Source organism: Pipistrellus hanaki (assembly GCF_964339955.1).
Source record: "Pipistrellus hanaki genome assembly, chromosome: 21".
NCBI classification, from domain to species: Eukaryota; Metazoa; Chordata; class Mammalia; order Chiroptera; family Vespertilionidae; genus Pipistrellus; species Pipistrellus hanaki.
The window spans coordinates 542,046-555,319 of NC_140523.1; the positions used below are offsets into that span (position 1 = coordinate 542,046).

The 13,274-nt window shown below is 47.2% G+C and overlaps 1 protein-coding gene across 1 annotated transcript in view; it reads right to left on the reverse strand.

Annotated features, from left to right (window-relative positions):
- Positions 1–13,274, reverse strand: part of ENTREP2 (endosomal transmembrane epsin interactor 2) — a 41,481-nt gene that overhangs the window by 16,365 nt on the left and 11,842 nt on the right. The window contains exon 2 of the mRNA XM_084869210.1: positions 10,789–10,845. Within this exon, the coding sequence (XP_084725336.1) occupies positions 10,789–10,845 (57 nt within the window). The remainder of the gene's footprint in view (positions 1–10,788; positions 10,846–13,274) is intronic.

A 13,274-nucleotide genomic window follows, 5' to 3' on the forward strand; every position in this document is an offset into this window, starting at 1 on the left:
TCAAGAGATTACCATTTAATTTTGGGCATCACTAATCAAGAATTGGGATAATGTGAATCTCTTAAATTTAAATTCTTTCTATATCAGCCTGAGGGTTTGATGAGAAAGAACAGAGATCCCAGGGTATCATCTCTCGGTCTATGGTGTGTACACTCTGTGTATATATATTTAAATGTGCAACTCTAATAGCCACCAGGAGCCATTTCATTAACTCGGTCTATCTGTAATCTTCCGCCATTACTTCTATGGATCTTAGCAAATGTGCTCCTTTTCTATTTATTGGCTTGCAAAGAAGAAACTGCCTCCTGTACCCTCCCTATTAGGGACTGAGCCCACAATCTGGGCATGTGCCCTGACGGGGAACAGAACCCTGACCTCCTGGTTCATAGATCCACGCTCAACCACTGAGCCACACCAGCTGGGTGAATTTACCTGTTGGTTTGTATGTTTTTTTTAAAAAAGCTACCCAGGAAATGGGTAAACTCTTTAAAGAACCAAATCAAACTCAGTTCCTCTTTAGTGCAAATATATTCAAAGGAAAGCAATTTCAAAACACATTATTGGGAGAATAGCATCAAAACACCATCATTATTAATATTACAAATATCATTAGGTGTTAGTGGCGTAAAATTTTTGTTTGTAATTCAGCATGAAAATGCAATCTGATAATGGTGCTAGAACTGCAATATTAAACGCAAAATGATGTTCCCTGTTCTGATGCATGTTTGCCAGCTGAAACCGGGTAAACTCTGAGTAATGACTTTTCGTGCCACACAAGATCTAACGAAACACCCTCCAGCATCAATCCTGCTGACGGAAGCCTACTAAGAAAAGCAAATACATCATCGAGGCGTTCATTTTGTTTTCACAATGAGAAAGTCCACCTGCTTCTGTGTCCTTGCAAATTAAAGTTAGGTCTCAAGTGCCAAAGAAACCTCCTGCAGCTGAGAATTCTTGGAAAAACTCCCCCAGACAGATCAGCTGTACCCCGAGTTAAGTACTCAGCAACCCAGAGACAGAGAAATGGGAAATAAGATGAAAGCCACTGCCAACAACTGAGCTGATATTTCAGCGGGGATTTTTTTTTTGTGTGTGTGTTTTTTTTTCTTGCTAAGTTGTTCACTTAAATTACCAATTGGCACGGCAGGTTAAGCTGCCCGCTGCGACTGTGAAAATCACCAGTGTCCATCAATGGCATCTTTACCCAGGCAGCAGGTTGTCCTACTCAAACGGGTGAGAAAAGATAACAGGGTTTTGTGTTTGTTTTTGGTTAATCCTCACTGGAGGTATTTTTTCCATTGATTTTTAAAAAAAATATATTTTATTGATTTTTTTACAGAGAGGAAGGGAGAGAGAGAGAGAGAGAGAGAGAGAGAGAGAGAGAGAGAGAGAGAGAGCCAGAAACGTCAATGAGAGAAAAACATCGACCAGCTGCCTCTTGCACACCCCCCACCAGGGATGTGCCCGCAGCCAACGTACATGCCCCTGACTGGAATCGAACCTGGGACCTTTCAGTCCGCAGACCGACGCTCTACCACTGAGCCAAACTGGCTTCGGCCATTGATTTTTTTTTTTTTTTAAGAGAGTAGAAGGGAGGGGCAGAGAGGAGAGAGAGACAAACAGATGTGAGAGAGCCACATCAATTGGTTGCCTCCCATACAATTGATGTGGCTCTCTCTGCCAGAAACACCAGGGAACACAGAGGAGAACCCAGTAGACAGTAAAGATGAGAGCCCCTGGGCAGGCATTGCAGTCAAGGAGATGAAATAAGCAAGTGATTAGTGAGAGCCATGGAAATAGGGAGGGGTAGTTGGCATTTCTCTGTTCCATACATTGGAACTCTTAGCTGGTTTAATGTTTGCCTCAGATAATTTTTAATTTTTTTCTATTGGGTCTAGTAATAAAAGTATCCAGGTCATTAACAAAGTATTTGAAAATGTTTTTCTTTTCATTTTTTATCAATTTGTCTTTATTACTTCCCGTGCTGAACAAAAAAGCCACAAATGTCATATTCAGATCACACTGAATTTCCTGAAAATTTGCATGTGGGTAACTGCTATGGCAGGCTGTACCTCTGATGTTAAAATTGACGGAAATATACTTTTCTTTCATCTCCTGAAGCAAGAAAATAAACATTGAAGTTCATTAAAAAAATATACAATATATATATTTTATTGATTTTTTTACAGAGAGGAAGGGAGAGAGATAGAGATCTGGAAAAGATGAGAAACACCGACCAGCTGCCTCCTGAACACCCCCTACAGGGGATGTGCCCGCAACGAAGGTACATGCCCTTGACCGGAATCGAACCCGGGACCCTTCAGTCCCCAGACTGACGCTCTATCCACTGAGCCAAACCGGATTCGGCTTGAAGTTCATTTTTAAAAGAAACTCGGGCACGTGCCCTGACCAGGAATCGAACCCGTGACCTTTTGGTTCACCAGGCGCAGCAAACCCCCCACGTGCCTCCTAAGAAGTGCCGTGGTTTGAAGGACGGAGACAGCCAGATTCCAGAACAGATGGCTACTATGGAGCGGAACTGAGGGAGGAGGCATAAATAGAGCGCATGACACAAACATGACAGCAGAAGGAGGGGAGGACAGCACAACAAAATTCTTCCAGAGCAGAAGCATGCCTCTTTCCTCTTCATTTAAAGTGTTCACAGAGCACGGGCCCTGCTGAAAAGCAAATACTATTTTTGGAGGCTCGGCGGGAAGCTGTGTCACACAATGCACGACCGAAAGTCCATGAAATAAAAGCCACGAGGGAAGAATCAGCATACTAGGGCAGAAGCAGGAGGCTGAGGATGTAAATGGTACAAGCTGGGGAGGAAACAAAACATCTGACAGAGAACAAGCAAAGAAACCATTTCAGAGAGAGCGAAACTCAGCCCTGGCCCGGTGGATCAGTTGGTTAAGAGCACCATCTCGATACGCCAAGGTTGCAGGTTCGATTCCTGGTTAGGGTCGATGCTCAACCACTAAGCCACCGGGCTGGGGCTACTGAGCATTTAAAGAAGTAACTCTGGCCTCAATTAATGCCTGCAGGAAAGAATAAAAGGGATGATTCCCCCTTTTATTATGAAGAAGACCTAACTTTAACAAGGACAATTTCCAAACGAGGATGCAATAAAAAATCCTGAGGCACAGACAAACCAAACCGAGACGCAGCACGAGAAAGGTGAGTTGAATCTGGGAGAGCAAGTTGGCTGAACATTCAAGGTCAATGGAGGCAATGCACCATATTAACGGGATAAAGGCCATCTCTCCCACAACCATCTCACAACAGAAAGGAAGATCCTAAGAGAAAATTCACTGTCAATCCGTGACTGTCAAAAACCCTAACAAGCCAGGCCTGTGTGGCTCAGTGGTTGAGTGTCAACCCATGAACCAGGGGGGTCATGGTTCAATTCCTGGTACATGCGGGCTCGATTCCCATTGCAGGGCATGCAAAGGCAGCTGATTATTCTCTCTCGTTGTTGATGTTTCTCCCTCTCCCTCTCTAAAATCAATAAGAACATATTCTAAAAAAAAAAAAAAAAAAAAATTAAAAACCAATGGAAACAATATCCTCTGGTGGAAAAAAAAAAGCGAATCTATCAAAGGAGTGGAAGGCAAGGGGCCATCTTCAGCTCCTGCACCAACTCGAGATGCTGAGCGGACAGGCGCCATCCCAAGCCGATGCTCTCTCTCCCACTGTGCCATTTGGAACCAACGCTGTGTAATTACTTGGAGAATAACCGATATGTAAGCAAATAAACATAAAAACAGGGAGCAATCCAAGGTAGAATGTTCCAGAACTGACAACGCTCACAAACGGCTCAAATATTCCAGAACCTGTCTTTCTGGTGAGAAAAGCTCTATTTGCACCAACCCGCCCCCACCAACCGCCTCCCTCCCCGCCAGTCGTTCTCTGCGATGGCGCTGAAATGGTTGGCAGGGAAAATGAGGTGGACTTATTTCTGGCAAGCAGGAGGTTATAAATATGCCCATTCCAAGGCGACTGTGAGAGCTCTTCATTAACTTCTCATTCGTTTGAGAATCTAATAGAAAGGAGTCTGGCTATTCAATGGGCTTTGGCTTTACCAGCTTCCAGGAGAATTCTCATTTTTTCCTTCAGTGTGTCTGAACTGCATATGTCTATTTTCTTAATCATCGCTTGTGGATACGTTTTTACTGCCTTTAGAGAGTGTGGGAGGGAGAGGGAGAGGGAGAGAGACACATCGATTGATTGCTGCCCACACGCTCTCCGACTGAGGCTGGGAATTGAACCTGCAACTGAGGTAGGTAGGTGCCTTTGATTGGGAATTGAGCCCAAGACCCTTCAGTCTGTGTGCTGATCCTCTAACCACTTAGCAACACTGGCCAAAGAGAAAGATGATCTTTTCAAAAAAAATGGTGCTGCTTTGGCTCAGGGGATACAGCATCGGCCTGCAGCCGTAAGGGTCCCACATTTGATTCCAGTCAAGGACACATGCCCGGGTTGTGGGCTCCATCCCCAGTAGGGGGTGTGCCGATGCATGATTCTCTCTCATCATTGATGTTTCTAGCTCTCTATCACTCTCCCTTCCTCTCTGAAATCAATAAAAATATATATTTTTAAGTGGCGCTGGAAAAATTCAAGGTATCAACCTCAAGGTACACAATACATCATATGCAAAATCTAACTCAAAATGGCGCATAGACGTAGTAAATGTAATATAGAAGAAAAAAAAACCCTCCCCTGCGAGGGCAGGAAGCCGGAGTCAGGGTGACCAGGCAGACCTTCAAGACCGGGCGGGCAGCCCTGGGGACGGAGGGCAGGAATGGAACGTGCTGGATTCCGCAAATACGGACCAAGGTGCAAGCCTGCTCCCCTGCGTCTTAAAGGACAGCCATGATCCTGGGTGGCTGGCAGATTTAAGAAACCAAGAGAGTTACATTTACAGAGAAGAGGTACCACCTTCTTAAGGAAAAAGCTAAATATAACACGTTCGGAATATCACGTGACGTCTTGGTTTTAATTAACTCAGAATTCAGCACATTTCTAAAAAAACTGATCACACTGAGCCCATTTTTTATACTTGACTCATATTTTTTTTTCCCACAAGAGCAAGTTATATCAGGGGATCTAGGACCTACAGAAAAAAATTTGCCAGCCTCTTTTTATTTTTAAGTTCATTTACCAAGAACCCAACTGTTCAAAGCAGTCACTAAATGGGACATTGCATTCCCAATGTGTGTCTCTATTCAAACCATGTAGGACTTCTTTTATACAGAAAATACAGGGTGATTACCTGGTCAGGTGGAATGAAAATGTGAACAGCTGCCATTTAAATGCTGATCCTATTATTTTTAAAATAGATTTTTGTTGATTTCAGAGAGGAAAGGAGGGGGAGAGAGGAATAGAAGCATCCATGATGAGAGAGAATCACTGATCGCTGCCTCCTGCACGTCCCCTACTAGGGACCGAGCCTGCAACCTGGGTATGTGCCCTGGCCAGGAATCAAACCATGACCTCCTGGTTCATAGGTCCATGCTCAACCCCTGAGCCACGCTGGCGGGGCCGTAAGTTATATTTAGTTTACTTAGACAAAACTCAAAGGCAAAGTGCAGGGCCTTCGCAAGGGCCCAGGCTGCCTGGACTCCCGTGCTTTGCTGGGGTGGGGGGTGGGGGGGAAATTGGTGGAACAAGGCTGGCAGGTGGCATCGTCTCCAACAGGGAATGGCAAGCTGGCTGAAGGTCGTCAGGGAGGAGTGACAGGGACACACACCACAGACAGCGTCACGTGTGAGCGCGACAGCGCGCGGCAGGGAGTATGGGCAAACGTGCCACCCCCCGGGCAAGCAGGGAAACAAACGGGACCACCGGGACCACGGAAACAGAGCCTGACAACAGGGAAGCACACGGGCACTCCCCCAGCACCTCACGCACCCGGGGACCCTCACACCAATACACCCCCCCCCCGTCCCGGCAGCGCTGGAGGCGATGATCGGAGAGATGCCCATCACAAGAGACTGGAGACAGAAGCGAGGAATCCAATTACAACGTGAGAATTAAACCCTCACGGTGGCACCGCTAACACATGATCGGGAAACAGCAGGGAGCAGAGAAGACAGGAGTGGAAATGCACCCTCAGGGGAAGGCCTGTGATCGCCGCAGGAACTCTCCGGAAGGGGAGAGGGGGAGAAATCGCAGTCAGGCAGATGTGGAGGGGAGGGCCGGTGGCAGGTTTCTCCTTAACCCTGGGAACCACTGCGTCTGAGCACGAGAGAGCAGCAAACTGAAGTCTGGACTTGAGTCCCCTTTCTCTTGGGTGCTGTTGCGTGGATCTCAAATACAAACAGTCCTTTAAACGTACACTGTGTAGCTCGTGTCTTTTAGCATCGCCTGCATTGAGAGATTTCTGAATTTACGGCCACATCATGTGGAAAACGGCTCATTTATTTTTTTAATATGTTTTCTTGACTTTCAGAGAGAGAGAGAGGAAGGGAGGGGGAGAAAGATAAGACACATCAGGGATGAAAGAGAAACACGGATTGGCTGCCGCCTCCTGCACGCCCCCTCCTGGGGATGGAGCTCACGCCCCAGGCCTGTGCCCTGCCTGGGAATCGAACCGTGACCTCCGGGTTCCTAGGTCGATGCTCAGGCACGGAGCCACGCCGGCCAGGGCAGGCTGTTTTCCATGGGTTGGTTTTAGGGCCTGAGCTGCCAACTGGTCATTATTAGGTGGAAACCAACGTCTGCCAAACTCAAAGTGCATGGCACCAGAAATGCCGATCCTGTTGTTTTTTTTTAACTGCAGAGTAAGAACACCTTGCTTCTGCCTCTGCCCACATACTCCTCAGCTGTTCCGGAGCCAGTGCGGGAGGCCCTGCCCCCGTGTTACGGAGACGCTGGGGCCCAGGAGCACAGCCGCCTTGTTCCTCGGACCCTCGATCCTCCGTGGCAGAGGCCTGGAAACAGTAGATTGTGTGGGTTTTTCCACACCGACACAATCAGCATACAAAAGGCACGCTCAGCATTCCGGACACTGGCATGGTTTTAGAGACTCTGTGCCAGGGACCCAGGGGAAAAAAAAATAAAGGAAAAAAAAAGAACAAAAGCATCTATTTGTTACACTGTCTTCCAAATTGTATCCACTCTCGCTTTCCTAGGTTTTCTCACTAGGGACCTGGGGGGGCGGGGGGGGGGGGTGAGAGAGGCCCAAGCCAGACCACTCCGCAAAGCCCCAGCCAGCTATCTGGGACAAGAAGCTCAGCCAGCCCTGCTCTCTTCTGCGGCAGCACAGGATGTTTAGACCAAATGAGCTATCAGATCACGGATGGAGTCTGGCCCGCGGGCTCAGGGGTTGAATGCAGACCCAGGAACCAGGAAGTCACGGTTCGATTTTTGGTGCTTATAAATTGCATTTAAAATTTTTGTTGTTGTTAATCCTCACGAGGATATTTTTCCCATTGATTTTTAGAGAGTGGGAGGGAGGGGGAGAGGGAGGGGAGGAGGACGGGGGGAGGGGGAGGGAGAGGGAGAGGGAGAGGGGGGAGCGGGAGAGGGGGGAGAGGGAGAGGGAGAGGGAGGGGGTGAGCAGGAGAGGGAGAGGGGGAGGGAGACATCGATGTGAGAGAGACATATTGATTGGTTGCCTCCCACATGTGCCTTGATCGGGGCTGGGGATCAAGCCTGCAACCCAGGTAGATGCCTTTGACTGGAATTGAACTTGGGACCCTTCAGTCCGCAGTCCAATGCTCTATCCACTAAGCCAAACCTGCCAGGGAGCATTTAAATTTTTTAAATTGGTTTGAGAGAGAAAGGGGGGAGGAGAGAGAGAGGGAGAGAGAGAAACACATAGTTCTTTTGTCCCACTTATTTCCGCTCTCACTGGTTGACTCCTTGGCAGACAGGGACAGTGTTGCAGCAACCACTGGAGAGACCTCATCTGCAAGTCCCGGTTCTGGGTATGCAGGCTCTCTGCGCCCGCTGTCTGCGCTGCCTGCCTTTCCGCCCGGCCCCTCTCTGTCATCCGTCCGATGGGGACCGTCGGCTCATTCATCACCTGACAGATTTACTAACTCACTCATCATTCTGCCCGTCCTTCCCACTCATCCTCCACAGCCCAGCTGCCGCTCATGCTGACGTGCCAGCTGCCTGCCCAGCTCTGCCAGCCCGCCCGACGCTCCCCTCGGAGGGCCGCTGTCATTATCTCATTTGTCGGGACGTTTCAGTCCTTTTTCCTTATTAACTTGCCTTTGGGTATTTCCTAGGCTTTTTTCTTTCCATTTTTTGTTCCCCCAGGCCAATCATTTGGTTCATTTGTTTATTATCACACGATATTATCCATCCCTTGTCATTTGACAGCTTTTCAGATTCCATTAACCAAGAGGCATAAGCATTTAAATTCTCTCCCTTGTTCCCATTAGATGAAACCCATCCAGGTTTTGCCCTGTGTTCAGCCGACTTAGAATTTGCAGGAGAATGACATTTAAATGAGCATGTATTGCCCGGCCAGCCTGGCTCAGTGGCTGAGCGTCAATCTATGAGCCAGAAGGTCACGGTTTGATTTCTGGTAAAGGCATATGCCCGGGGTTTCAGGCTCGGTCCCCAGGAGGCAGCCGATAAATGATTCTCTTTCATCATTGATGTTTTTCTCCCCCTCTCCCTTCCTCTCTAAAATCAGTAAAAAAAATATATTTTTTAAAAGCCCCTTTGTTAACAATATCACATATATTATACGAAAGGCAGACCGTTTCTTTCTCCCTCCTGAAGTCAGCGTGCAAATAGTGTAACTGATTTTTAAAAATTATCTTCGTAAAAAAATAAGAAAAAAAAATTTCTCTTCATCTTTAGATCATATTGCCTACATATCACTATTCTTAAATCAATTTCAATCCATTTTTTCTATCTTCCGGGGAATCAAAGCAAACATAGCAAAACAAATTTGATCCTTTGAGCCTTCTTTTCATTCCCAATCAGCATTGTTGTGTTTTGATAAAAATGCAACAATTTGATTTAATACCCATACAATCAGGGTGAAATATGGATGTTCCAAAATTACCATTACTTATGGTAACACATGAAACTATTCGGAGATGAGAGATAAGGTCCTTGAGTAATACTCTTCATTAAGAGAGGTTGGACATTTGGAAGAAAATCTGGTAACTAATAGCCTCTAAGTTACAATTTTTTAAAAGCCAGGTAAGTACAGACAGTCCCCTCAGAACAGCATATTAAATTCACTTTCAAATTAGTATAGTTCAGCATTTCAGCCTTATGATTTGTACGCTTGGTAATACTTTTAAAATTAACTGTGGCGCGGACGGACACAGCACACACTTTCTCAGCCATAATAATTTTTCCAAGGCTGTATCTTTATAACAGTAATTGCCTTCTTAGTGAAAGAAGACGCATTTTCAATCGAGGGACACCTCGTTTATTACTTTTCTTATATGAGAGCTACCTCAGCGTCTGAGGTTTTATTTTTTTCTTAACGACTTTTTTCTATGGGGAGAATGTGAAGGCTCCAGGGCGAAGCAAGCCCATTAGAAGGGAGGCATTCAGGAGGAGGCAGGGCTTTCCAACATGGACACAAGACAGTTCTTGTCAAGAATGGACGATGCAGCCCGGCCCGTGTGGCTCAGTGGTTGAGCATTCACCTAGGAACCAGGAGGTCACAGTTCAATTCCCAGTCAAGGCCCATGCCCGGGTTGTGAGCTGGATCCCAAGTAGGGGGCGTGCAGGAGGCAGCTGACAGGGAATCGAACTGGCGATCTCCTGGTTCAAAGGTCGATGCTCAACCACTGAGCCACATTAGCTGGGTGGTCCATGTTCCTTTCTATCTCCGTTACTGCCGGTCCATGTCATTATCTCCAAGTCTAATCACTTAAAGAAGAGATGTAAATAATTCATTACTGCAAAAAAAGAAAAAAGCCATGCCGTCTTTTCCATTATCCACCAGAACCGGGAAAACCTCCTGTCCTAGCACCGACATGGGCACATACATACATTCATGTGTATGCGGAGAAGAACATGCCGCTAGACCAACAGACACAGATTCGCTTGGGGTGCTTTAGAGATGGAGAAACCAGCATCCTCTTTCCATGTCTCCCCAGGACCATCCCAAAGCAGCGTGAGAAACCATTCACTTACATACGTATACAAAAAAGGATGTACTGATTTTTAGAGGGAGAAGGAGAGGGAGAGAGAAACATCAACAGGCTGCCTCTTGCACGCCTCCTACTGGGGATCCAGCCCATAACCCAGGCATGTGCTCTGACCAGGAATCGAACTGGTGACCTTTCGGTGCACGGGATGACATCCACACGGGCCAGGATGAGCAATGCTCATTTCTTCACTCTTCTACTCCAATAAACATCCCTTCACAGAGGTGCAGTCTCCAAAAGACACACAGAGCTGACAGTCCTTGCACTCCGCTACAACACATCCTATCTGTGTGGTCATACATGAGCATACCTATATGCATGCGCGTGTCCGTGTCTCCCCCCCCGCCTCTAGACAAAATGCATCTACACTTATTAGATCGTCTTGGTTCACGGCATGTCCTCGTAGGAGGGGCCGGAAGGGAGCAAACTGAGAGAGGAAGGCACCTGAGCATCTCAGGCAAACATCTGAACCGCACTCCCGGAAGCAGAGCAGCCACATGCACTTGGTTATCACTCCCGGCGCTCTCAGCGAGGTCTGCTTTCCCCTTTGGGTGAAAAAGCCAGCACTCTGCGCCAGGCGCCCCGACTGCGCTCACACCACCCAGGCCTCAGCCCTGTCCCCCGGCCACGATGGAGAGCAGGTGCGACTTACCACCAGGGAGAGAGGCCTTTTCCAGGAGACAACACCAATGAGTCCTGACAGCAGCACCTGGAGAGACAAAGGGCGCAGGAAGGTGAGATGCTTCGGGACCTTTAACGCACAATCGAAACAGTGTGGACAGCTGCAACCTGAAGGATCACTTCTAGGACATGTGCACACACACACACACACACACACACACACACGTTATGCTCCAGCACAGAGCCCCAGGTCTCCCTCCCCAGCTCCTGTCCAAAAATGCACCTGCACTCCCTCTCCCCAACCCAGTCTTCCGCTTGGCACCCCTCCTCCTGATCACTCAAATCCTGGGGACAATCCCCTCTCCCTCACCCCAACTCCCAACAGGCACAGGGAAGAGAGCAGGTGGCTCCCCCTTCCTCAGGGCCCTGTTCCAGAGGCCCCGTTGTAAGGAGGTCCTAGTGTTTTCCCACAAGATCTCCATGATGAGTCACCCAGGCAGTCAAGGCCCAAGCAGGAGAGGGCTTCAGATTTAAGACAAAAATGCAGCCCTGCTGGCTGGCGTGGCTCAGTGACTGAGCATCAAACTGAGAACCAGGAGGTCACGGTTCGATTCCCAGTCAGAGTACATGCCCATGTTATGGGCTCCATCCCCAGTAGGGGGCGTGCAGGAGGCAGCAGGCCCATGATTCTCTCTCATCATTGATGTTTCTCTCCCTCTCCCTTCCTCTCTGAAATCCATTTAAAAAAACAACACACACCTATTTTGAAAAAAAGACATAAATACAAGTTTCAAAGTGAAATCCAACCAGCCCCTCAAGGGGGCGGCTCTGGAGCCCACGTGGGAAAGGAACAGGAAGTGGACAGGTGTAGCGCCCGCCTGGGGAGCAAGTTACGTAAACCCTTTGCAAGTCGTTTTGATCCTCTCCTTTAGAAGTGTCCTCTTTGCGCAATAAAAACAATGTATTTGTTGGTACAGTACATTAATTCCATTAAAATCACATTAAGTGTAATGAAAAGCTCTCAGAGTCTAATTATGCCTCGAACTCACAGACCCGCATCAACTTTTAAACCCAGTGCAATTACAGCAGGAGGCGAACCTGTCTGGTAGACAAATGGTTGCTCCATTTCCAAATGATTATGACTAAAGGCCCACTGTCCCACTGCTATAAACCATATGCTACGTACATATGCAGACTCCAAAATCTGTGCCTTACAGGGCCCCGGCTGAGGTTTTCCAGGAGCCGGCCTGTTCTCAGGGCCAGCCAGACCCACACTGTGCTCATTCCCCTCTGAACAATGGCCCTGGACAGCAGTGACCGCCCCAGCAGCTCAGTTGCTGGGTGTCATGCCATGCACTGAAAGGTCACAGGTTCGATTCCCTGTCAGGGCACATGCCCGGGTTGTAGGCTCGATCCCCAGTTGGGAGGCAGCCGATCCATGATCCTCTCGCATCATTGATGTTTCTCTCTCTCTCTCTCCCTCTCTCTTCCTGTCTCTTTAAAAAGAAATTAAAACTTTAAAAAAAAAAAAATCCATACTGAAGGAAGGCAGTTTTAAGTCTCCAGGCCTATGCACAATAATGAGTTAAAAAAGAAAAGGGAACTTTCATGTGAGTAACATATGAGTAGTGTATATTATCTTGCAAATATAATTCAAATACATTTTTCCATATAAGTCACCTCAAATCAAGATCTGATTTCTCTAATAGCTCTAGTCTGAAAAGAAGTTAGGAACAGGAGTGAAGAGGCACACACGTCCACAGCTTCTTTAATTGCATTTTCTGCAAAACCCTGCAGTTCTATTTTTAATATTTGATTACACCATCCACAGAGCTATACTCCACAAAAGCAATTACATTTTGCACAGCGGAAAAATCAGAATGGAATAATATGCGGCACGCTACCAACGGGAAGAAGAAGAAGAAGAAGCAATTTAGAACATTTTAGGATAATGACTGAGATCACGGATTCGGAAGTTACAGCAAACACACTTTACAGACATCTCTTCACAGAGTTGACCGCAAGTTTAAGTTATGCATGACGCAGATGGGGGGGGTGAGGGGTACCGCTGAGGGAGCCCAGCATTTTATCAAAACACTGGCGGAGGCCCTCTGAGCACCTAAGCTGTACCTTACCACACACTCCTCGCCAGCTCTCTCCAAGTCCAGAAGCAGCACTTACTAACCGGCAGTGCTTCCCTCGTCTTCAGGGCTTTCGCCTGAATGTCCCTCCAGCGCTAACAGAGCAGATGTTGTTCCCCGCTGTGTTCATGCTCATTTACAGTATTTTATTGTCTTTTGTGTTCCTATTATTCCCGTGTTTGCTATTTTGGTCAACTTTTCCATTGGTTTTTGTTGTTTCTCTTTTTGAGGCGTTTGGAAATTATATATCTCTTTTCTATGCAATTTTTAAACACCTATTTGAAATTATAGATCCAACACATGAATAGCGATAACACACATGCCTACAGGTTTTGTAGGTAGCTGTGTTTTCTACCACAGATGTTTTGAGCAACCA